The sequence below is a fragment of the Photinus pyralis genome, unplaced genomic scaffold (genome assembly GCF_008802855.1).
Source record: "Photinus pyralis isolate 1611_PpyrPB1 unplaced genomic scaffold, Ppyr1.3 Ppyr1.4_LG7, whole genome shotgun sequence".
NCBI lineage: Eukaryota > Metazoa > Arthropoda > Insecta > Coleoptera > Lampyridae > Photinus > Photinus pyralis.
In genome coordinates, this window is record NW_022170738.1 from 31,155,973 (window position 1) to 31,178,775 (window position 22,803).

The 22,803-nt window shown below is 36.7% G+C and overlaps 2 protein-coding genes across 5 annotated transcripts in view; one reads left to right on the forward strand and one right to left on the reverse strand.

Annotated features, from left to right (window-relative positions):
• Window positions 1-22,803, reverse strand: part of LOC116175651 — a 36,886-nt gene that overhangs the window by 6,472 nt on the left and 7,611 nt on the right. For 2 of the 4 annotated variants that reach the window (XM_031493879.1, XM_031493877.1), the window contains exons 4-6: window positions 3,352-3,473; window positions 3,111-3,300; window positions 2,572-3,060 (exon numbers count right to left, since the gene is read on the reverse strand). In XM_031493879.1, coding sequence (XP_031349739.1) covers window positions 2,572-3,060; window positions 3,111-3,300; window positions 3,352-3,473 — 801 coding nt within the window. The remainder of the gene's footprint in view (window positions 1-2,571; window positions 3,061-3,110; window positions 3,301-3,351; window positions 3,474-22,803) is intronic. The other 2 variants (XM_031493880.1, XM_031493878.1) reach the window with 2 other exon arrangements.
• Window positions 11,107-13,564, forward strand: LOC116175654 (piggyBac transposable element-derived protein 2-like). Its single transcript, XM_031493883.1, has one exon. It carries the CDS (start codon window positions 11,491-11,493, stop codon window positions 13,363-13,365), a length of 1,875 nt encoding a protein of 624 aa, XP_031349743.1. The 5' UTR covers window positions 11,107-11,490; the 3' UTR covers window positions 13,366-13,564.

Consider the following 22,803-nt stretch of genomic DNA (forward strand, 5'->3'; position numbering starts at 1 on the left):
ACCCGGTCCTGAAACGGGACGCGAACCAGAAAAGAGTTAACATAAGGTGCTGAAACTTTTCTCAATAAGAATTAGTAGGACATAGTTTTGGTGCATGCGTACGATTTAACTGGTTAGTCGTGGAGTGGTCAAATATGTGGCGTGCGAGGGAGTCTTGGACAAAGACGCAAAGACACTATCATCCCGGATGTGAAAGGTTGGGTGACACGTGAACATGGTGAGGTGATTTATTACCGCACTCCATTTTTGACAGGACACAGTGAGAACTAAACAGAGTGCAGGTTGCACGGTGTTTAAGCGCCCGAGATAAAAGACGATACGGTCTACAATTGAACCTACGGCATAGGGGAAGGGTTTTAGTGGGTAAACCTCTATTGAGTGGGTCCCTCACTCCTCCCGCTATAGAGCCAAGCGGAGGAACTTATAAAAGGTTTCACAATCTCATTTCAAAAAAGTGTGTATATTTCAGAAGATGGGACCAGAAGCAAAAGTTGAAGGGTTGCAGCGATGAATGCACAACAAAATCCTCAGATCTTAGTTACAAAGGATGCATCAGCAAAGCAAGCAAATGTAGATCTTAGACCAATCTGTATTTGTACTAGGTACCTATACAGGGAAAACAATACCAAATGATTGTTAATATGAACCACTGTTGGCATTGCGGTTGAATTGGTACATATGCAAACGTATGTAGATCAATACCAACGATGTTTAGAATAGGGTTTTAATAACAAAAAAATCAGAGGTGCCTGTAAACTTTGGTAGTCGCAATCAAATAAAAAAAATTTGCTGTGGCTAGCACATATACCACCCGCACCATGCGATTCTGCCTAAAAGCGTTTCAGCTCTTCGTTTTATGGCTAAGACTAATGTGTACCAAATTTGGTTCCATTCAGTTCAGCTGTTTAGCCGGAAATGAGAGTACACACAGACAGGCCCACCAACGTCATCGAGATTTTGTCTGATTCAGATTCCTGGTGCTCTAAAACGTGTATTTCCGTCATAAGTGGGGGGAGGTCATTTTTTACCCCAATGCAATACCTCCCTCACTAACGTGCGGGTGGTAAAAATATTGAAAGAATAGAATTTTCCAATCAATAAAAGGCGTACATTTCAAACCCATTCTGAAGTTGAGTATTCTCATTAAACTACTCAGTAAGTCCCAAGTTTGTATTTGACTTCTATATGTACCTATAACGAAATTATGGTAACCAGTTGAAATGTAAATTTTTAATTAGCACTAAAAGAATTGAATTTAAATCACTTCAATCAGCCATTACTAAATATAGAGCATAATTTCACTCTTAATTGGAAACCCATAAACTGTTGGAATTCAAGCCTACAATTTGAACTCTTCAAACTTAATTGAATTTCAGCTGAAAATAGTCTAAACGACTTAAAATGTTAATTCAAAAGTTTGAACTTAGATGGCAGTAACTAGAATTTTAGATTAAAATTCTCAATTTGATCGCAACACTCGCAATTTTGGATGTGAGTTTGAGTTTGAACTTGAAAATCTTCCGTTATTCGTACGCAAATGTTCCCAAATCGAATTTGAATTCAAAAATTTGCGCTTAACTAAAAATTATATGCGAAGGTTAAAGTTCTGAACACAATCTTTAAATCTCAATTTGGGATTTGAATAAAATTATAACCTACCACATCCTAAAAACCAGTCTCTAATAATATAATGAGAAGTGTGTAACCTTGTCTTCAATATCTATAGAAAAAAATTTTTAGTTACATTTATCATGATCCAACAACTACACCAAAAGTTATCATTTGCCTGATAGGTACCTATAAGAAATTGCTGTAGTTGTAGAAGGAAATACAGCTTTTAATGGAACTAACTGGTCAGTCAGTATATTTAGATCTACATTTGCTTGTTAACTCAAATGTACTCATGTGGTTTGCACTTCGTTGAATACAAACCACCAATAGCATGCATAGATTACTTTCACTTTCGCAAGTGCATAACAACGTTTTACACCAAGGAAAGCTAGACAGAAAAGAACATTATACATCAGGAAAACAGTGCTCACTTTAGAGGCGACACTATTGTACTGGGATTTGAACCTCTACAGATAGTGGTAGAGGTTGGGGCTCAGAGCGCTTTGTGGAGATTGGGTGGCCATAAATCAGATTGGCGATACTTCAGTAGACATAAGGGATAGAATACAATCAGATGCTTATACTTAAAATATAGCTATACCTCGATCCTTCGAGTTTGAGGAGCTGAAAAGATCACCTCTTTTCTTAACGAATATTAGCCTTAAAAAGTGAGTTTTGGAAGTGTACATCTTAATAATAAAATATTCACATGAAATTTGTATGTATACTCCGTTAACATTACTCCCATTGTCAAGGATGGTTTGTTTTGTTTTATTATTTGGCGTAATGGAACATTGCGATTATACAAAAATGCAAATGAAAGTTTACTTTCCCTACAATTAATGTACCTAGGTACATACAAAGTTATAATTAAAGAAAATAATTAGCACAGAAGTGATACAGTCTAGTTCTTCCAATGAACTCCCATCACTATTATTAAGTAAGCATTATTGTACTTGCCTACATTTTGATTTGCATCAACAGGTACAGGAGGTGGTGGACTCTGCGGTCTCTGGCACGATTTTGAATGTCGTAGCGCTACAGGACTAACAGATGTGGTAATCGCCGCCTTCGACTTTAACGCGTCCGTTTGATTATTATCGACTTCAATAGGATCTGTTAAATAAAACGTACTTTTCATTTTGTTGCCTAAAGTTTGTATACATTCGGTAGAATCCGCGTTAATTAACATACTTCGTCTGAATTTATTTAAAAATTTGTTCTTAGACAAACTGTTAGATCTGGATTTCTCAAAATTTACGGTCGGTTCAGTCTCTCTGCTCGCAATTTGAATGTTTTGATAGGCAATGTTTGAAGACAGTTCATTTTGCCTCAATTTGAGTTCTTGAGTTATGTTAAGTAAAGAGCTATTGCGTTCGCTCTTCACTGGACTAGAAATTGGCTGCTTGGGATTGGTATTTGAGTTTTCTTCGGATTGCTTCTCGACTGCTGCACAAATTACAATTACTAAATTAGTACACAGCCAAACAATGACTTACCGCCTATCGTTAGGTCCGTTCTCGATTTTCGCTTTGTCATTCGCGTGAGCGACTTTGTGATGTTTTTGGTGAGCGACCAGTTTCTGCGTAACCGCTTACCAGCAGACACGGCAAGTTGAGTCAGCCCGTATGATTGACTAGTGGGCGGGTCAGGTAATTGCGAGTTGCCCAAATCGACCCAGCTATCATTCTAAGCAAAGGGAATTTATTGGTTAAACGCCAATATTCTTTCGAGAGTTACCTGAACTTTATCAAGAGAGCGTTCGGATTCCGTGTCGCTATCGAATGAGTCGAAGCCGTCATGATCAGGTTCCTCTTGAGTATTGCACAGGGTTTCGTAATGGTGATCGGAATCGCTGTTATCTGGAATTAAAACGCTTTCAATTAACAAACGTGTAATTCTCCTTAAACATTTTTATATGTTAATTCCAAGGCATCATTCAGATATACAAATAGATATGGTGGCAAATACAGATGCTCGTTAATTAAAATAAATTAATATAGCAAATTTCCAGGCAAGAACTCCTGCAGCAGACATCTTTGGTATAATTTCAAAGCGCAAGAGTATTTTTATATTTAAAGACCATCCGATACCAATGACCTTTCCGACGTAAGTGAGAATTTTTGGAAAAAATACTATAACTATACAAAACAGTGAAGGTATACATTGTCCATACAGAAATAATAGTAATTGTACTGTGGTGGAACATATGGTAGCGGATACACATCACACCACAATTAGCCCTGTGATGTATCACTAACGTTAAACTTAACGCGCAGGTTTTCTGTCTATACTAAACAACGCAAAATAACGTTTTTTGGTAGATAACCTGCAGGTTATCAGCAGGCTGAATCCGCCCTGTGATGTATCAGAAACATCAAACTTAACGTGCAGGTTATCTGCCGAAAAACGTTATTTTGCGTTATTTAGTATAGGCAAAATGCCATTTTTTACAGATACCCTGCACGTTAAGTTTAACGTTAGTGATACGTCACAGGGCTGATTAAAGGGTACATGCGAATATTACAGTTATTAAATACATCTGGGAGATTATTTACAAAATAAATACATAAGATAGTTCGTTTTATTTGAATTTGTATCTCAGTGTTTGTTATTCGTTTTAGAATTGTTTATAATTGCGTAGTTTTTGTTTTAATTTTATTGCTTTTAAATTGTTCAATTTAAAAAAGATGCCTTAACTAAGACACATCTGCTCAAGTTTGCGTGCTTTGTAAAGGGGTTTTTATTCATTTGTTTGCAATAGGGAGTGGTTATCACGGAAAAGTTAATTAATTCCAAGGAAATGCTCATCTGGTGCTGATGTGGCGTTTTCTTAAATAGTGGAGACAACTAGAAAAGCAGACTGCTGGTTTCGCGACGGTTGAAAAGCGCGTACATATTTTTAAGTTCAGCCCTATTTGTTTTGATGAAAACCCAGTTCGTCACTATAACAAATTTGTGCAAAATCAAGTTAACCAAACTTTGTGAGAAGTTTAACGCGTATTGTGCGATTACGGTAAAAAGTTTCCTCGAGCTGAAAAAGCAAGCAGTTGTAGTACAGCGAGACCTTACGAACCCGCCAGTAGTCGCATATCGGACTCAACATAAAAGTTAACGTATTTTATTCCTTTACGGAGTGAATGGCCCGCTCTGGTCAGTATATCTTCCTAAATTACTTTCCTTAGTATACCTATGACCGAAAGCATTGCTTCGTGGATTTGAGCGTTTTGATTATTTGAAAACTTACCACCCCCCATGTCTTAGTAAATAAACGAGATATTTAAAAAAATCAAAATCCTTTTCGGTAATTCGGAGAGGGAATCACAATGACATAGTTGGCGACGCACCCTCTCCAACCCCCTGCGCTCAGCCACCCCAACTTTTAAATTTTAAATAGTGACCCCCATGTGTGATACGTCCGTCGCGTCGTTGGAAAGCTCTGAAAAAATGCTTTCCAACTATACCAAATAGCATTACATTTAGGTTAGTACTTATCGTGCAAATCAAAAAAGATTTAAAAGTTGGGGTGGTTGGGGCGCCGGGGGTTGGAGGGGGTGCGTCGCCAACTATGTCATTGTGATTCTATCCTTCTGGTTTGTTGCAGATAAGGCAGAAAACCGCCCCTTGATAGTCGTTTAACAATTATAGCTCCGTTGTTTTCTACAGAATCCTGTTTTGATTTGGATAATTTTCTAGTCTAAGAGTTGCTCCTCTTTTTACTAAAAAAATGGAGTTAAATTTAAACATTGACATTTCAAATCTAGATATTATAGTTTCCTATTTGTAATATTTTTAGATCTTATACCTATTAGCAATTATACCGAAAGTGCGTTTTCTTTTTGAATGTAATTTGTCCGAGGTAATTATTCTTTAAGGGTAAGCTCTGGGATGAAGGTTGAATTTCACTGGTTGCTTTCAGTTGTGGATCTCAACATGAAACTGAAAACCATTTTACAATGCTACGCGTTACAATTCTGTCAAAAACGATTATTTTCCTTTGAGCAAGATCCTGGCAAGACACTATTCCAGCGGGGGAGGGTTCTCCTGAACTACTCTGAGGGCAAATATTTCAAATGCCGAGCACTTTTGGGGCGAATTTGACCGATAAGAAATCTTGAGCGAATCTTCCGTGGCGAGTTTTCCGAGGCGAATTTTCTGGGGCGAATCTTTAAGGGGCGAATTTTCCGGGGTGCATATTCTGGGGGCAAATCTTCCGAGGGGGAGAAGAGAAACGTTCAACACTTCCTTACAGGGAATGAAAGACTAATCACGTTGTATCACAGTACAGACAGACACATAGTATGGCCATATTCGTACTTTCATGTAGATTTCAATTTTCACTTGACCCAGATAAATTTTATATTTATTTATCGACTAATATTGACAAAAATTGTTCAAAATCGTAAAGGAAATGCAGAAGAATCTGTCATCATTTCGAACACTGAGCATTTTGGTCCCATTTATGAAAATACCTACTTCGAAGCTCCCAAATGAAAAATGTCTGATCTAGCAAATGTTTAATGTACCCCATTATTTTTAAGATACAAGACAGCATGGATATCTTGAAGGGGTGTCATGAATTACGCCCAGGTCCTTAACGGAGGTGACTCGTAGTAAGACCTTTCCATTCATCTTATAGTCAAAAAGTAAGGGATTTTTCGATCTAGTAAAAGTAAGGACTTTACACTTATTGATATTTAGTTTTAGTTTATTTTTGATACACCACTTAATTACTGAGTTAATGTCCTCTTGAATATTTAAACAGTCACTTGGGGATTGGACTTTATTAAAAAGTTTTAGGTCGTCCGCAAATAGTAGTGCTTTCGAGTTTTTTATCACTCGCGGTAAATCATTTATGTATAAGAGAAACAGAAAAGGACCAAGAAGTGTTCCCTGGGGAACGCCTGATGAGGGATAAAATTCGGCTGAATTCACACCATTGAATTTCACTCTTGTTTTACGGAGAGATAAATATGATTTTAAGAATTTGACGGTCGGATTACTTACGCAATTTAAAACAAGTTTACGGAGCAAGACTTGATGGGATACTGTATCAAATGCCTTCGCAAAATCTGTATAAACACAGTCAACCTGGGCTCTCTCATCCAAGGCTCCTGCTGAGAAATGCGTAAACTGCATTAAATTTGTAATCGTTGATCTGTTCCGCGTGAAACCGTGCTGCTGATCTGCAATTATACTGCTGAGATGGGAATAAAGTCTAGTATAGATCACTCTTTCGAAAATTTTCGCTATTGCTGGTATAATATAACATATTATGTAATTTACATAATATAGTGAGGTGGCCATGCAAAAAAAGGCAAGTGTATTCTACTACAGAACAAAATGAGCACAAAAATAATTTTGGCGATAATGTAATTGTTTACTGTTACCATATGACAATCAATGCTGTTCGTGATTGGACCAAGATATCGAAAATACGTTTTTGTGTATTTTTTTATAAGAGAGCACTCGTTGGCGGTTGGACCCGCTGCAGATCCATTGTGTTTGGGAACAATAGTAGTTGATACTTGAAGGATGTTGTGTAGCGCTAATAGGTACATCTGGTATGACTAATTTTATCGCAGTAATAGAACATTTACCACAGCATCGGCAAAGCTGTAAATATTACGGAAACGTCAAAGAACCAGAACCTCTTCAGCCACTCCGAAGATGAACTAATCCTAATAAAAAGTACCTACATGTACGGATCATTTCACATAAAACAAGACCTACGAAAGCATGTATTTCTGATGCAAATTCTCTATTTTTCCTGGCAAAAGAAAAAAGGTACACTCGAGGGTACACTATAAGCAGAGCAAAATGAATAATCCATACTAGAAATAGATAGGTGCGTGAAGCTGGTAGGCTAATGGAAGCCCTAAGGAAATATTACATTACAGTCGTTAGTCCTTGATTATGTACGAAAAAGTAACCCAGCACGTCTGCCCCTTTTTGAAGAACAGGGTTCCTGTTTTGCGTGCGAACTACAGACCACTTTTGGAAGCACTAACGAAATTCATTGTTCTAATCGTTAGTGCTCGAGTATGGACAAAAAGTAACCCAGCACGTCCGCCCTTTTTTGAGGTACAGGATACATGTTCTCATGTGCTAACTTCGCACCACTTTTGGACGCACTAACGAAATGTTTTGTACCAAATAATTACCCCATATATGTTGCACCGACCATGTGGCGAAAAAAATAGGCGAGTTCCCTACATGGATGACTATATGGGACAGTGGCTTTGTACAACAAATTCCCGAAGGACTTTTGTGACGAAACCAACATTCACGTTGACGGATATCTCCAAGGGCCAATGGAAGAAGCTTTACAGTAAACGATACCAAAGATAAGCCTTCATTAGTACTTCCATTACCGTGCTAACTTCACGCACCTGAAGTATATAGATGCTATAAACAATTGATAAAACTGATTCATGATGTGAAACTAATAGCACGATGTTCTGACTGAACTATTAACAATAAGCAACCCATTGCTAAAGGTTAGGTACATTCCAACAGTTTCTTGCTACAAAAGACGTTCAGCAATTTCAGGATTTTGGAGAATCAAGTAAAGGTGAAATTACTTTATTCCGTAAGTGCTTTTACTTTCAAACCAACATGTGTATTCCCTCAATGTTAATTATGGGAAAAGCGCGAAAACATGTGGAATGGTAAATTTCGATTGCTAGTTTCTGCCATAGAACACTATCACTTACAATATACATAAATAATATTTCGAGCATGTGCTCATTTATGAGAGAGTGCTGCTACATTGGTCAATGCCAATGATCATTAACATTGTAAATAATGAGAAATTTCCTGAAAGCGCATTGTAGAAAAGTATTTCAGATTACAATAACGTAATAATGCCTAACAACTCACGGTTGGTTGTTATTGTATTAGGTGCGATGCATGGCAATGACGAGAAAGTTTTATGTCTATTTAGTCTATATATGTCTGGTCGTAAAGATCTCTACTACTAAATAATTGCATTAACATTTTCAACATTAAATCTTCCACATTAAAAATGAACTAAAAAACAATTAAACCTCGAGATCCTTTTAGATTAGGATAACAAGGGTCAAAACTAGCAAAATATCTAATTTATACGCAAGTCACAATATTAGAGTAATTTGTTCCGTGTAATTGCAATAGGTGAAAACAATGGCAACATCATTAGTCTGTTACATAACGCAAGGTCGTCCCTTTTAAAGTTCTAACAAACGGTTAGGATCCATTATCTTTGACACCTTTTTATATATGACTTCATCATACCTCACCGATTGCCTAAAATCGTTATAGTCAGAGCTCTGGTCGAAGCTCTGTTTGAAGAATAATTACTCCAATTTGGAAAATCCCTGCAAATTTGAAAGTTGCCCTTAATAAACTAGATAGGTGCAAAACCGTTCACTGAAATCAGTTTATAAAAGAACATGGTTTGCAAAGGAATACTCATCCCTCGAGCTCAACCCACCCTTTACAACTCATCTCCACTTGTGTATTTGGTTTACCCTCTACCTCAATCTCAAATGGTCGTATCTAATAATTGTTTTTAGGGATACAAAAATAGTAGGTATATTAGATATACGAGAGACTTGATCTCCTCTTTTATAATAAATATACCTCCCACTGATCCAACTGCAAAGAACCTATGACCTATAGAAGAAAGATCATGTGATTAGAAATCACCGCTGAAAAAATTTTTAAAAATAACGCTGGAACAAGTTCTCATTACCTTCATGCACCTTCATTCATGACTAATTATTCCAATACACATTCCGTTAGATTAATTGGCTAAATTGCGTCGACCAGTGTTTATAAATATAAAATGATTAAACAAAATTATGAAATGAAACGAACGGTAAAACAAACCGAAACGGTCGTTTAATGACCCCTGCTATTAACTACAAAAATTATTGGTTACTCTGCAATTAAGGTACTTTGCACACATCCTGCATCTGACGAAGTCAATTGGGAAATTACCTACTTTGTTAATCCAATAGAAACACCCTACCGCGCTATGCAAATTTACAGAGAGCAAAGAGATAAAAAAAATAGCAAAAAAGAGTACCTAAAGAGGAAAGTCATGGGAGAAGTGGTGCATTACGGTTGCGATTGTTATATTTCCATGCCTTATGGTTAGGTTATTTGAAACTGCAGAGGAATCTGATATACCTACTCTTACGACACTTGCCGCTTTAGGGTAAATTTGTTCTTTGAGAAAACAATTGCAATTGTTTACAATACATTCCCAAACAAAATATAATTCTCATAGCCTTGCGTATCTCATTACAAATCATGATGAAGAATACAACTAAAGACCTCTACGACAGGTAAGTAATAAACAATTATCTACTCGGCATTTTAGCCCAAATTATAATAATCAGTAGAGGTTAGAGCATTGAATTTAATAAATTCAATGGTTAGAGGTATAGCCTGTGAGAACGCTGGAAAAACTAAAAATTAACAGGAAATTGTCATGATTGTTTTGGATATTTGGGAAAATTACCCTATCTAAATCAAGGGGGTATTTAACCTCGAGTACCATGAGTGTTGAATTTTAATAGGTAAAGGGAGGGGGGGAATATTAGGCATATGTTCCTCCAGCACCATGAGAACAACTCAATAGTGATGGTTCAAGTTGAGTTTTGTTCAAAATGGATCAAAACCTCTCAAAAATAAAATGAATACCATAACAATCCCAAATCCCTTCTTCTAGGATAGAATCGTACCAAATTTTTAATCCTTTCAATTGAAATGAGCGTCAAGATTCTGCTCTCGTATTTCCCACTTTCTTAGTTGTAGAGTCAGAGAGACGGTTAAATCATCAAAATTGCGTTGTTTTTTCTACTGAAGTCAAATTTGAAATGAAATCAACAAAAGAACATCGCATTTTTTTAATAATAACAAAAATGCGACTTTTTTATATGGCACACTCTGTACATTATTACATCATATGACAGCTTATTAAATTCTCTACAAAGTCTTAATGCGCCATAGCCAAAATTCCTCAAACAACAAAAAATTTTCAATTATTTTCAATTCGGTCTAGCTATTCAAGAAAATGATAAACATACATAATACCTAGTATTTAAAACAATAGCTAGACATGCGACTTAATATAGTAGGATATTAACAAAACGAGAATAATAGATGAAATAAATAATGTATAAGCGAGTTCTAGTGGCGTGGTGCATTGAGGTAAGTAACTACTGATTTTTTTGGGGTGTGATTCATTACGGCTCGCATCCACGGACGCTTTCGCATAATTTAGGTTTCACCAAACTGGCGACTTGGCACTAGTACAAAAGTAACTTACAAGTTACAATTGATACCTATGGTGCTCAAAAACGCTTCAATCTTCTGTCAGGTGTCAGAGACTTTCCAACAAGCAACGCCACTTTATCAATTTGATGGATAATTAGATCGAAATGAAAATAATTGAAAAACCTTGGTTAATAGAAGTATTTTGGGAACCTTTGTAGATAATTTAACCCATTTATGCCCATTGTACTCGCTTGAGTACACCTGTTTTTTAGCACTGAGGCGGAATCTATGGGTTAATAATGGAAAGTATAATTGCAGAATCCTGATCCTTGCAGTTTCTGCATAAATTCTGACAACAATTTTGCCGCTTTTTTCATTCTAGGTTACGATAATAGCCACTTACAGAGACACGTGCATCCGGTTTTGTGTGTTGAATCGTGACAATAACAGAATACTGTTCAAATTTATAGTTTATTGTTAAATTTTGAAATTTTTTTGTTTTGAATATTATAAACAAAGGTGTAAAAACAAGATTCTGCGGTTAGGTAAGTGAAAGCTTTATTACATCCGATTTTATGTTGGGGTAAACATGGGTGTACTCGATTGAGTACAATGGGCAAATGCAGGATACATTTTCGGTTATTTTCTTCCTATAAAGTGTTCACTTTCAGGCATTCTTTTATGATGGAACAAGTAAATGCGATTTCCGCTTCATCTTTTTATGGAAAAAGGTTCGCAACACTAGCGTCTGCAGAAGATGCTATAGCAAATACAAAATTCCCAAACTCAGAAATTGATGTGGTAATTATTCCACCAGAACCCGATTACCAAACTGACGAAGAGGAGTTTGACGAAGACGATTTGGTTACAGCTAGTCTTCCCCAAGATGTTCCGGGAGAAATTGAAATAGCGATGGAGGATGATAGCGATGAAGAATATAACATGCCACTATCTCAGGTTTGTACTACACTATCAAAAAAACCAAAAATAAGTCAGCCCAAGTGGAGTAGCGAACCAGTGGATTTGAAAATGACATCCGCTAATGGCTACTCTATTCGTTTGGAAAAAGTACGAGAACAATTGTCTAGCTGTAATGTCATTCAAATTTTTGAAAAACTGTTTGATGAACAAGTTGTCAATCTCCTAGTAGAACAAACCAATAAATACGCCACTGCCAGCAATAATCACAGCTTTCAAGTTACTGGTGAAGAAATCAAGATTTTTGTAGGTGTGCTTCTTTTTAGTGGTTACCATAAGTTACCTCGTGCCCGTTTATATTGGTGTCTGGACGAAGATGTGAATGTGCCATTTGTTTCGAATTGTATCAGTAGAAATAGGTTTGAGGAGATAAAAAAATATATACACTTGGCAGATAACACACAGATTGACAGAAGTGATAAAATGTACAAAGTACGACCATTGATGAATTTACTAAATAATAAGTTCCAACAGTTCGGGATTTTTCACGAATGTTTGTCGATTGATGAAGCTATGGTGCGATATTTTGGACACCATTCTGCAAAGCAGTTCATCAAAGGTAAACCAGTACGCTTCGGCTATAAAGACTGGATGCTATGTAGCTCCAGTGGTTATTGTTATGCCTTTGACACCTACTGTGGTGCTAAGCCAACAAATAGTGAGGTTGAAATTCCGAGGTCTACACTTCCCCTGGGATCGCAGGTGGTAATTGATCTTTTAAAAGTTCTCAAAGAACCTACTGATCACATCGTGTTTTTTGATAATTATTTCACTAGTTACGACCTGCTCACTACTTTGAGAGGAAACGGTGTACGAGCTACCGGAACAGTGCGAGAGAACCGTACAAAAAAGTGTCCTATTCTTCCTTCCGCTCAGATGAAAAAAAAAGACCGCGGTAATTTCGATTATCGTTACGATAAAGAAAATTCTCTGCTTTTCGTGAGATGGCATGACAATAGCGTCGTTACAATGGCGACCAATTACGACGGCATTGAACCAATGTCACAAGTAAAAAGATGGTCGTCAAAGAAAAAGGAAAAGATATCAGTACCCCAACCGAAGCTTTTTCAGACATACAATGCATTCATGGGAGGGGTGGATCTTTTAGATCAGTCAGTCAACGGTTACCGTGTTGCGATACATGGCAAAAAGTGGTGGTGGGTTCTTTTCACCCACATGATAAACGTCACTGTTGTCAACGCATGGAGACTATACCAACTCGCTTTCCCACAAGACCCTATGGACTTGCTATTATTTCAACGAAATGTTACCCGTCATTACCTACGGTCTTATAACAAGTCAATTCAAAGAAGATCAACTTCAAGTCGACCATCCGGTTCATTACCTAGGAGTTTACTGGACGATCCAACAGGCCACTTTCCCAAAAAATTGTCGAATCAACTACGTTGTAGCGTATGTCACAGCAGAATTAGATGGGCTTGTGAGAAGTGTAATGTTACTCTTTGTATTGAGAGAGACTGTTTCAAGATATTTCACACGCGGAAATAATTCTTGTCATATCGACTGACTTTTTAAATACATATTTTTTTTGTTGATTTTTATTCTATATGTGCCCGATGTACTCATTTGAGTACACCATTTTTTTTCTTACGTTTTAGGGAAATAAGTTCAAAATAAAGCATAAATGACAAAAACAAACTGTATTTGACAAGATTCAATCATAAATAATTATTTTAATCTTTCACAAGCTTGGTGGGCATTAATGGGTTAATAAGTTGCCATATGGCAATTTTCGGGCAATATGTAAAATTTCTAAGTTCTAACCACTCCGATTCAAAAGTGCAGGGGCCATCTAAGGATATCGTAAAGTATAGACCTATTGCGATTCAGTCTGCGATTCCGAAAGTTTTTGAGGCTACCATCGCATCGCAGTTTACTGATCCGTAAATTTAAATATTACGAAAAAAAAACATTTGAAATTTGCAACTTGGTACGAGTGTGGGTGGCGGAAGGGACCACATTCTTCCTAACAAGGAAATTGATTTCTATATTATCCTTGATTAAGAAATGGAACATGCTTTAAGGAGTGACTTAATTACAGACAGGGGCGGACTGGCCCGGGGGGGCAATTGTCACCTGGCCTGTACGTCATAATGGCCCGTTGGAAATTTATAAGTATGTGCTGAATTTAGTTTCTTGCACTATTAATAAATTATTAACACGTTTCTCTAATTGGGGTTGATGTTAGGTTGTTAAAAAATTTAAAAATTCTGTTTTAATTGAAGTGTTTTACAATAAATTAAAAAAAAACTGTATTGTAATTGATTTCCGAAAAAGGAGTACTTTAAAATTAAGCAAAAAATGTTTTTGTGGTGCACCGCAGAGCTAACCCCCCCTTCCCCCCAACCTTCATTACTACACGAATACTTTAATGGCCCGTAACCTATGCAATTCCACCTGGCCCGCCCCTGACTAGAAACCAATTTCGAAAGAAAATTCAAAGGGCTGTAACTTTTGAACTAGTAGCCCAATCTTGGAACTGTTTGAAATTATGGATTCTACAGGCCACATTCTATAAGAAAAATTTTTTTCCGGGTCGATCTGAGACAATTTTTTTTGCGGGCCTCAAAAGAAGGCAGTGTATAACCTTCCTTTTTTACCAAAAATCGACTACACCAAAATTTCTCGGGAAAACACTTTTTCTTATTAATTTTGGTGCGTAGAATCTAAAACAATTCGTACTTTTTCGATCAGACTTCTCAATCAAAAGTTATGGACTAGAAACCAATTTCGAAAGAAAATTCAAAGGGCTGTAACTTTTGAACTAGTAGCCCAATCTTGCAACTGTTTGAAATTATGGATTCTACAGGCCACATTCTATAAGAAAATTTTTTTTCCGGGTCGATCTGAGACAATTTTTTTTTCGGGCTCAAAAAAAGGCAGTGAACCTTCGTTTTTTACCAAAAATCGACTGCACCAAAATTTCTCGGGAAAACACTTTTTCTTATTAATTTTGGTGCGTAGAATCTAAGACAATTCGTACTTTTTCGATCGGACTTCTCAATCAAAAGTTATGGACTAGAAACCAATTTCGAAAGAAAATTCAAAGGGCTGTAACTTTTGAACTAGTAGCCCAATTTTGGAACTGTTTGAAATTATGGTTTCTACAGACTTAAGAGTACTTAAGCGCGTATTTGTGCGACTGATCGAGGTTTCTCCGCTTCCAAAACGTAATCTACATGCAAAGAATTGTGACACAAAGCTAATGCTTCAAACCCGAGCATTCTACCAGAATTCCTTCCAGAGTTATACTAAAAAACCTTCGCCAGGGCTATATCAAAAAGAACAAACTAAATATATTCAAAACTGTAGTAATCAAGATCTCGGACAGATGGACAGAAAAAGTGACTGCAATTTAATGCAATTTTATTGGAAAATACACAGAAAAATATTGGGTGGTGAATGAGACCAAAACACAATCCTCCCAATAAAGGAACATTTTATCCCGAAATGGATAATAAGTGGCCATATGTCATCTCGCTTAAGGGATGGTTAGTTAAAGTGCGCACAAACTAGCAGCAAAAGTGAGAGGGGAGGGAGGAGTTTCCCAGAAACAAACCACACCAAGTGTCTATTCGAAGGAAGAAAAGCCAAACTGCCTCACATAATATCCCTAACCCTTTTTGAGATCTGAGTTTAGGGACAAAATAATGATTTTGCATAAACTGCCATAATCATCATGTGGAAAAATTTAAAACTTTACACTAGTGTAGCTTAGTGGTTTGAAGTAGGTATATTAGCATGAAAAGTTCAAAACTGAGTAATTTTCCTCTAATGAAACGCGGTCAAATATTTCGTTGATAATCAAAACTACTCTTTAATTAAGTCAACATGTTTGGCTTGGGGGAAAATTGTGAAATTTCTTAAAGTAGTTATACTTGGACCCATAATACATCTACAAGTTCTGCAAAATTACCCTGTGAAAACCACAATAGTAACAGTGGACCAAAATTTTAATTTTCAAAAATTCCTTTTGAACCTATTTTTGTGATTTTAGGACTTCAAAATTATCTCAACTGTGGAACTATTCTGGGTGCAGAACAAGTTTAGAAGCACACAATGGAGTTTAGTACCAAAATGATATATTTACACCCGAGTTTACACCTGTTCTAGTATTCTATTGTAATGTACTAAAACAAAAGGTAGGTAAATAGGAAAATTGAACGTACAAGTACCGATGACTTGTCAGCGATGGTCGTAGATTACACCATGTAACGAGTGTACAGACCATAAAAAATCAACTTTATTAACTTGTTTTTGCTTGTTTTGAAACAAACCACACAAAAGTAATTAGCATGGAATGGAATCGCGTCAATCTGTGAAATACGAACGTTTACGTGTAATTTGAGTATTCTTTCGCAATTCAAATTGTAAGTAGTAGGGGTAGCTTTCAAAGCAGATAGGGGTGGAAGAGATGAACCTTACAATGGGTCAGTTTCGCGTAGGTACAAAAAATTACTTACATTTTCTCGTAATACCTTTCGGTTTTGAGCATAGTAAAAAAGGATGAAGTACCTTGCTTGCTCTCGAATATGTTGAGCTTGGAAAGCACTCTAGGTATCAGACCTGTTCTATCCATGTCACTAAGATAAGGAAAACAACACCAAATGACGTCGCAGTGGGACTTTGAGCATGGTTCAAAAACCAAGTTGTTGATTATGTCTGTTACCACAACAATACTACCGTCATTAAAAAACGCTTGGGTTAAACAAGATAATGTATGAATTCACGTGATCGTGTGAAAATACTTTAAACAGTAGAAAATGGCGAAATAGTCGAAAACTTGCGATGAACCCAGAACTATGATCTTTTCACGAATATTCTTTGTTGTCGATCCATCTTTCATTTTCTTTCGTTTTTGCATAGGTAACAGAACTTGTGTAATGTTATTTTAGTAGAGCAACCGGCCTGTTTGAATAATAACTACCCACGACAACTTCTTATGCCTAAATTTGGCATTAGTATGCAAACGTAGGCTGAACAAAACCGAATTGCGTCACATTTGCGATCAACGCGTATCAAAATTGGATTACTTCCGTGAGAAACCATATACTATACCCGCATCTAAATCCCCAAGATCCCATTAATTGTATTACCTATAAATAGGTTGACTTCCTGACATTCCAGAGTTTCCTCAAACTCTCTGCATCTGAATGACGCGTAAAGGGGCAAGTTGCGTATATTACGTATGTTCGCGTACGGTTTATTGCTATCACATTCTTTGACACTTTTACTACCGGCACGATTTCTATTTTCACCAAAATCACCGATCTCATCATCACAGCCCAATTGCTTCAAATTATCGTCCGCGCAATTAAACAATATTTTCGTCGGTGAAGAAATACACACTCGATCACCGACATCTCGGCGACGCTTCCGTATTGTTGCCGGCGCCGATCTTGGGGGTGGTAGTGGTGGATTATTATTGACGCCCGACGCACTTGACACGGACCGACGGTGCCGAAAATTGTCGTACATTTTCTTCACATTTCCTTATTCGTTATTAGAGCGCACGCACTGCACATTCATGGGGAGTAGCTGCATAATAGAAAGTCTTTTTTCACTATAATTTCCGTTTACACACTATTTTTACTGTTGACTGCTCACGTTAATTATCAACTTGCCAAACTGCTTTTGTTATAAACCCAAACGACATTGAATTGTGGAAGAAAAACCTCGAACCGGGCGCGCGCTTCACTCCTACACGCGAAAAAATACCAGACTAATAACTTGCAGAAAAAAATACTTTATACGTAAGATTTAAGTCTTTGTGTTGCTAGACCAAAACTATTTCTTGAAGGTAATCACCATGCACTTTCACTTTAGTAGACGCTCGGCTGGTGCGCGAATTACTAAACGATCCGCCACGGAAATGTCCTAATTACCATACCAAATTTAGAATAAAAAACCAATCATTAATCCATATTAGTGTTATTTAATCTACCGACGAACAAGATCTGAATTAAATCCTTTTATTTGCCCCGCGGTCTTAATTCAAACATGCGCGTTGAGGGTCTGTTATACCTACAGGTGCGCACACTGACGCAAGAACTGGGTGACTACTTTTTTAATTCGTTTTTTCGATCTATTTTTGTCAGTTTATTCCACTCGTTTAGTAAAAACAATCAGATGCATCGGTTGGCTATAAAAAAAGCCTTGAATGTGACCTAAATGCTTTGCGTAAAGGTCGCGTCGCTCACCGCGCCAAGGTACTTTACTTAAATTGAAAGTGACGCCCAAGAATTTAAATTTTAAATATGTAGCGAAAAACTTGCTTCTTTACCGATATGCAACACACATTGCATATAAAACCCAACAGCTTGAGTCTACTTTCTTGGCAATTTTTGATGGAAAGCACCTTAGAGTAAGAAATAAAGATACTCTGAGGAAAGCACTGCCAAACTGTCCAAAACAATGGAATAATTTGAACGTCTCAAAGACTTTTTGAGATTGCCTTGGAAATCCAACATGATTAAGATTCCAAAATGTTCCCGAAAGCTCTACATTAGGTCCTCTGTTGTTCATAATATAATGATATCCTCCCACACTTGGTAAAGGATCTATTGTTTCTCAAAACCCTTCCTACTCCACAATATGATGGTTACGAAAGAAAAATTACCTTCCCCGCAACAGACCCAAACTCCATCCACCCAAAACACATCTCCTACGCGTCCGTGGCTTCTTAGCCCTTGCCAATTACCGCTCCTTTAACACCCTTCTTACCTCCAGCATATTAAATGCGTGGTCTCTACTGTTCATTTTACTAGAACTGAAGTTAACTTTTCTGTTATTACAACTCCCCTTCCGGTTCACCTATCCCAGCCGAGCTGCTGCTATTTCTATAATAGGTAGCTTGCCCCATGCCGTCCTCATCGGCGACTTCAACGCTCGGCACATACAGTTCGATGATTCCACCACCAATGCCAATGGCTCCATCTTTTTTGACTAACCAGTCTGCCTCTCTGGCGAGTAAGAAATATTGATCTCACTTTTTCGACCACCCATTTAATATCCTTTCCAAACGTAACTCCCACGTAGACGTCGTCTATTAGTATAAAAACGGTCACGGCAATCATTGCAGGTAGCCCCCCACTGCAAAACTGGTTGCCTGTGACCTGTACACAAATAATGCTATTATATTTTCATCCCTATCTATCAGTGGACGACTACCTGTGTGATTGTCGTGACTGTATTTATTCCATACGACATCTAGTAGATCTCCAACTTCGTGTAATCAACTCCGACCAGGAGAAGGCAAACCTTTTCGGTTTGTTCCTCCAAAACACCTTTATCACCCCTGACAACCCCCACTTCGATCAAATCTTGAAGGAAACCCTGCCCTCGAAAACGTCCAAAATGCGCCACTCATTCTGGCTCCTCTCCCTAATGACAATCTCCTATACCACCCACCCTCATACAAAATACCCTTTAAAAAAACATGATGAACTCAACAGGCTTATTCCTACCCCCCTCGGCATTACCTTCTTCCAAACCTTTAACTGGAAAACTGATCCCGGCCTAACTATAAAAAAATTCACAGATTTTGCAATACATACAACCATCGGAGACATTGGAAATGATAACCGTATATCGCCATATTATGTCTTCTTCTTCTCTAATCCTTATGCCCCTCAGACGTCTTGTCCTGAATCCAATTCCTCCATTCTTTCCTGTCTCTTGTTAGGATTTCCTCTACGTCTTTCCTCCTTTCCATCCCTATTTCTCAGATTTGGTCTATCCATTTTCTTCTTAGTCTTCCTCGAGGTCTTCCCCTTTGCTTCTTCATTGTTTTTCCCATCTTCATTATTCTTCTTGTAGGTCTGCATGGTTCTAGCTATACTGTATTCATTTTAAGAAGGTAGCGGGAGAAAGGATAGGGAAACTTTGACTTTCAGTGTGACTGGTTAAAACACGGGTATTACAGTGAAACATAAGACGAGTAGCGAATTTTGCAAGCTGGTAGTTTCTGTTGCCAACTAAACTGTTGAAATGTCATTAGCTGTTAATGTCAAAGATTTATTTCTGTTTGCAGTGCTGGATATTTCTACTTTACAATAATTTGGGGCCATTTTATAATTTTCCTCTGTGTGTTTATCTTCAAACACAGCGCCATCTACTACCTTCTTATAATGAATGCAGTATAGGGCTGGGAGAAAATATCGATAATCGATATATCGAATAGCATTACGCTAAAGATGGTTATCGATATATCAATATATTGATAAACCATTCTTGATTATGTTATTCGATATATCGATACTTATCGATACGAATTACCAATTCGAGGATGCTATTCGATATATCGATATTTTATTTATCGATATATCGTTAACCATTTCTAGTGTCACGCTATTCGATATATCGATATTTTCTCTCAATGCTTGATAGGTTTTCCATAAAACACAATCATAACCGACGCTAACTGTCTGCATATTGTGATATATCGGTACCTCGATAATACATCCGTATATCAATGTTTCGGAATATCGATATATATCTGTATATCGATGTAACTAGGGATGGGCGATAACTGTTTTCACCTATCGATAAGTATCGGGTACTTACCTATCGATATATTTTACTTATTGAATTATCGATATATTGCTAGTTATCGATATATGAATACTATCGATACCTATATCGTTTTTTTTATAGTGTTTGGTTCAGTATAATGGCCAGTGTCCAGATGGTGTGTTGCTGAAGAAGATGTAGTATCATGTTTAATTGCCAACAACTGCTCTTGTACTCTGACATTTAGTCTCCTATTAGTGATCTCATACAATTAGTACAACGAATTTCGTAAACTCCTTGTTTTTATACCTGGGATATTGTCTTTGGGATTTCTAAGGAGATGTTGTAAAGAACGGTGAGATTTAAAACATACGCTAAATTTATCTTTAGGAAATGTGTTGGCAATTTTATCTATGATGCCTTTTATGTAAGGTAGGACAACCGATTTTTTGGGTTATTAGTTGGGTGTGGTGGGTTTTATTGAAAGATTATTACACCCTTTGATTGTCTTCTTTATTTTATCTAAAATGGAGCCATTTTGATGCAACATTTTGTTCAAGTTTTTGAAGTTCTTCTTTTTTTGAGCAATCGTCAGTAAGACGAAAAGATGTAATTTCTAAAGATTTTATTACTACGTGGATTTGGCATGGATGATGATGTGACCTAGTACTTCTCTTAAAAAAGGAAGCAAAGTTAAGTTTCCGAGACGTCGAGGAACTAAAAATAGAAACTTTACACGAGAGTAAACCCGTAAATGGATTGTATTAATAAAAATAGTAGCGCTCGTTGAAATCTCAACAATAACACAATCTTATCGTACCAATAGTTATTGACGTATCGATATATCAATAGTTATCGACATATCGATATATCAATAGTTATCGACATATCGATATATCAATAGTTATCGACATATCGATAGGTATCGATATACCAATAGTTATCGACATATCGATATATCAATAGTTATCGACATATCGATAGGTATCGATATATCGATACTTATCGATTAGTATCGATAGATCGATAACTATCGATAGTTATCGATATATCGATTTTTCTAGCTCTACCTATTGTTATTCGATATATCGATAACTATCGATACCTATCGATATATCAAAAAAAATTCCCATGCCTAGATATAACGATCTTTGTATATCGATGTATCGGTTTTATCAATATAAGTATCGGTAAATCGGTATATCAATAAATCGATATATCGATGTAATGATATGTGTATATCGATATATCGGTATTATCAATATATCAATAAATCGATATATCGGTATTTATTTAAAAAATATCCATATTCGATATCATTTTCTGAATATCGCACACCCCTAGTTCTAGCCTCACTATATGCGCGCAGTTGTTTCTTTTTTACATTTTCCGATAATTGCTCTTGTTCAGCTATTTCTCTGTTCATGTCATTTCTTATCCTGTCCCATTTGGTTTTTCCAGAAACTTTACTGAGATTTTGATTTCTATTGCATTTACTTTGCTTTTGTCTTTTTTGTTTAGTGTCCAGTTTTCACAGGCATATGTAATAGTTGTTAGGTATTGTTATTACATTATGTATTTTTCTCTCCTATCATTGAATACTCCTATGTCTATGTTTTTATGTCCTACTAACCTATCATAGCACATTTTATATATGTGATACGCGGGCATAAAGTACCACTTTATGCCCTAGGGCATTAAGTATCACCATAGTAACTCATTTATACTTAATGACAAAACAAACAAATATTTGCAGGTCATCGAAAATTAGAAACGTCAATTATTAATTGTCAATACCTACTAAATCATAAGATTGTCCTTATTTCGTATAGTTTCTGGAACTTCTTGCTCACGATGAATTGAATTATTTAAAATTACGTTTGACGTTTGGATGGTTTCAATCGCATTAACAAATTCGAACCACGCATACTCGATCACACATAATGAATTATTTTGTAAACGAATTTTGACGAAGAAAACTATTTGTAAAACATAAAATTGTGTATGTACCACGGGCATAAACTGATGTTTATACTCTCGGGCGACTAAAAAGCTCTCGGGCCATGGGCCCTCGAGCTTTTTAACTCGTCGCCCTCGAGAATATAAACATCACTATTATGCCCTTAATACATAAATAACTATTATGTCCTAGTATTGTTTTGTTTATTGAGTAATATATTCTTGTTGATTTATTAACTCTGTTTGTTAACTCCACTTCTATTTTCCCATCCTCCGGGCCGTTATTATACATCCCAAAATTTCGTACGCTGTTACTTTTTCCAATAATTTATTCTTGCATTTGATTCCTTTGTCGATCAGAGTGCCTGTTTTTTTTTCATTTATGATCAATACTTTTGTTTGTATGCTCGTAATACTATCAAAGGAAACTCCCACACATCCAGTAGCCCAAAAAGA

Bases quoted from the DNA above. Each gene is read 5' to 3' on its own strand.
- LOC116175654 (XM_031493883.1), top strand. From the start codon at position 11,491: ATGGGCAAATGCAGGATACATTTTCGGTTATTTTCTTCCTATAAAGTG.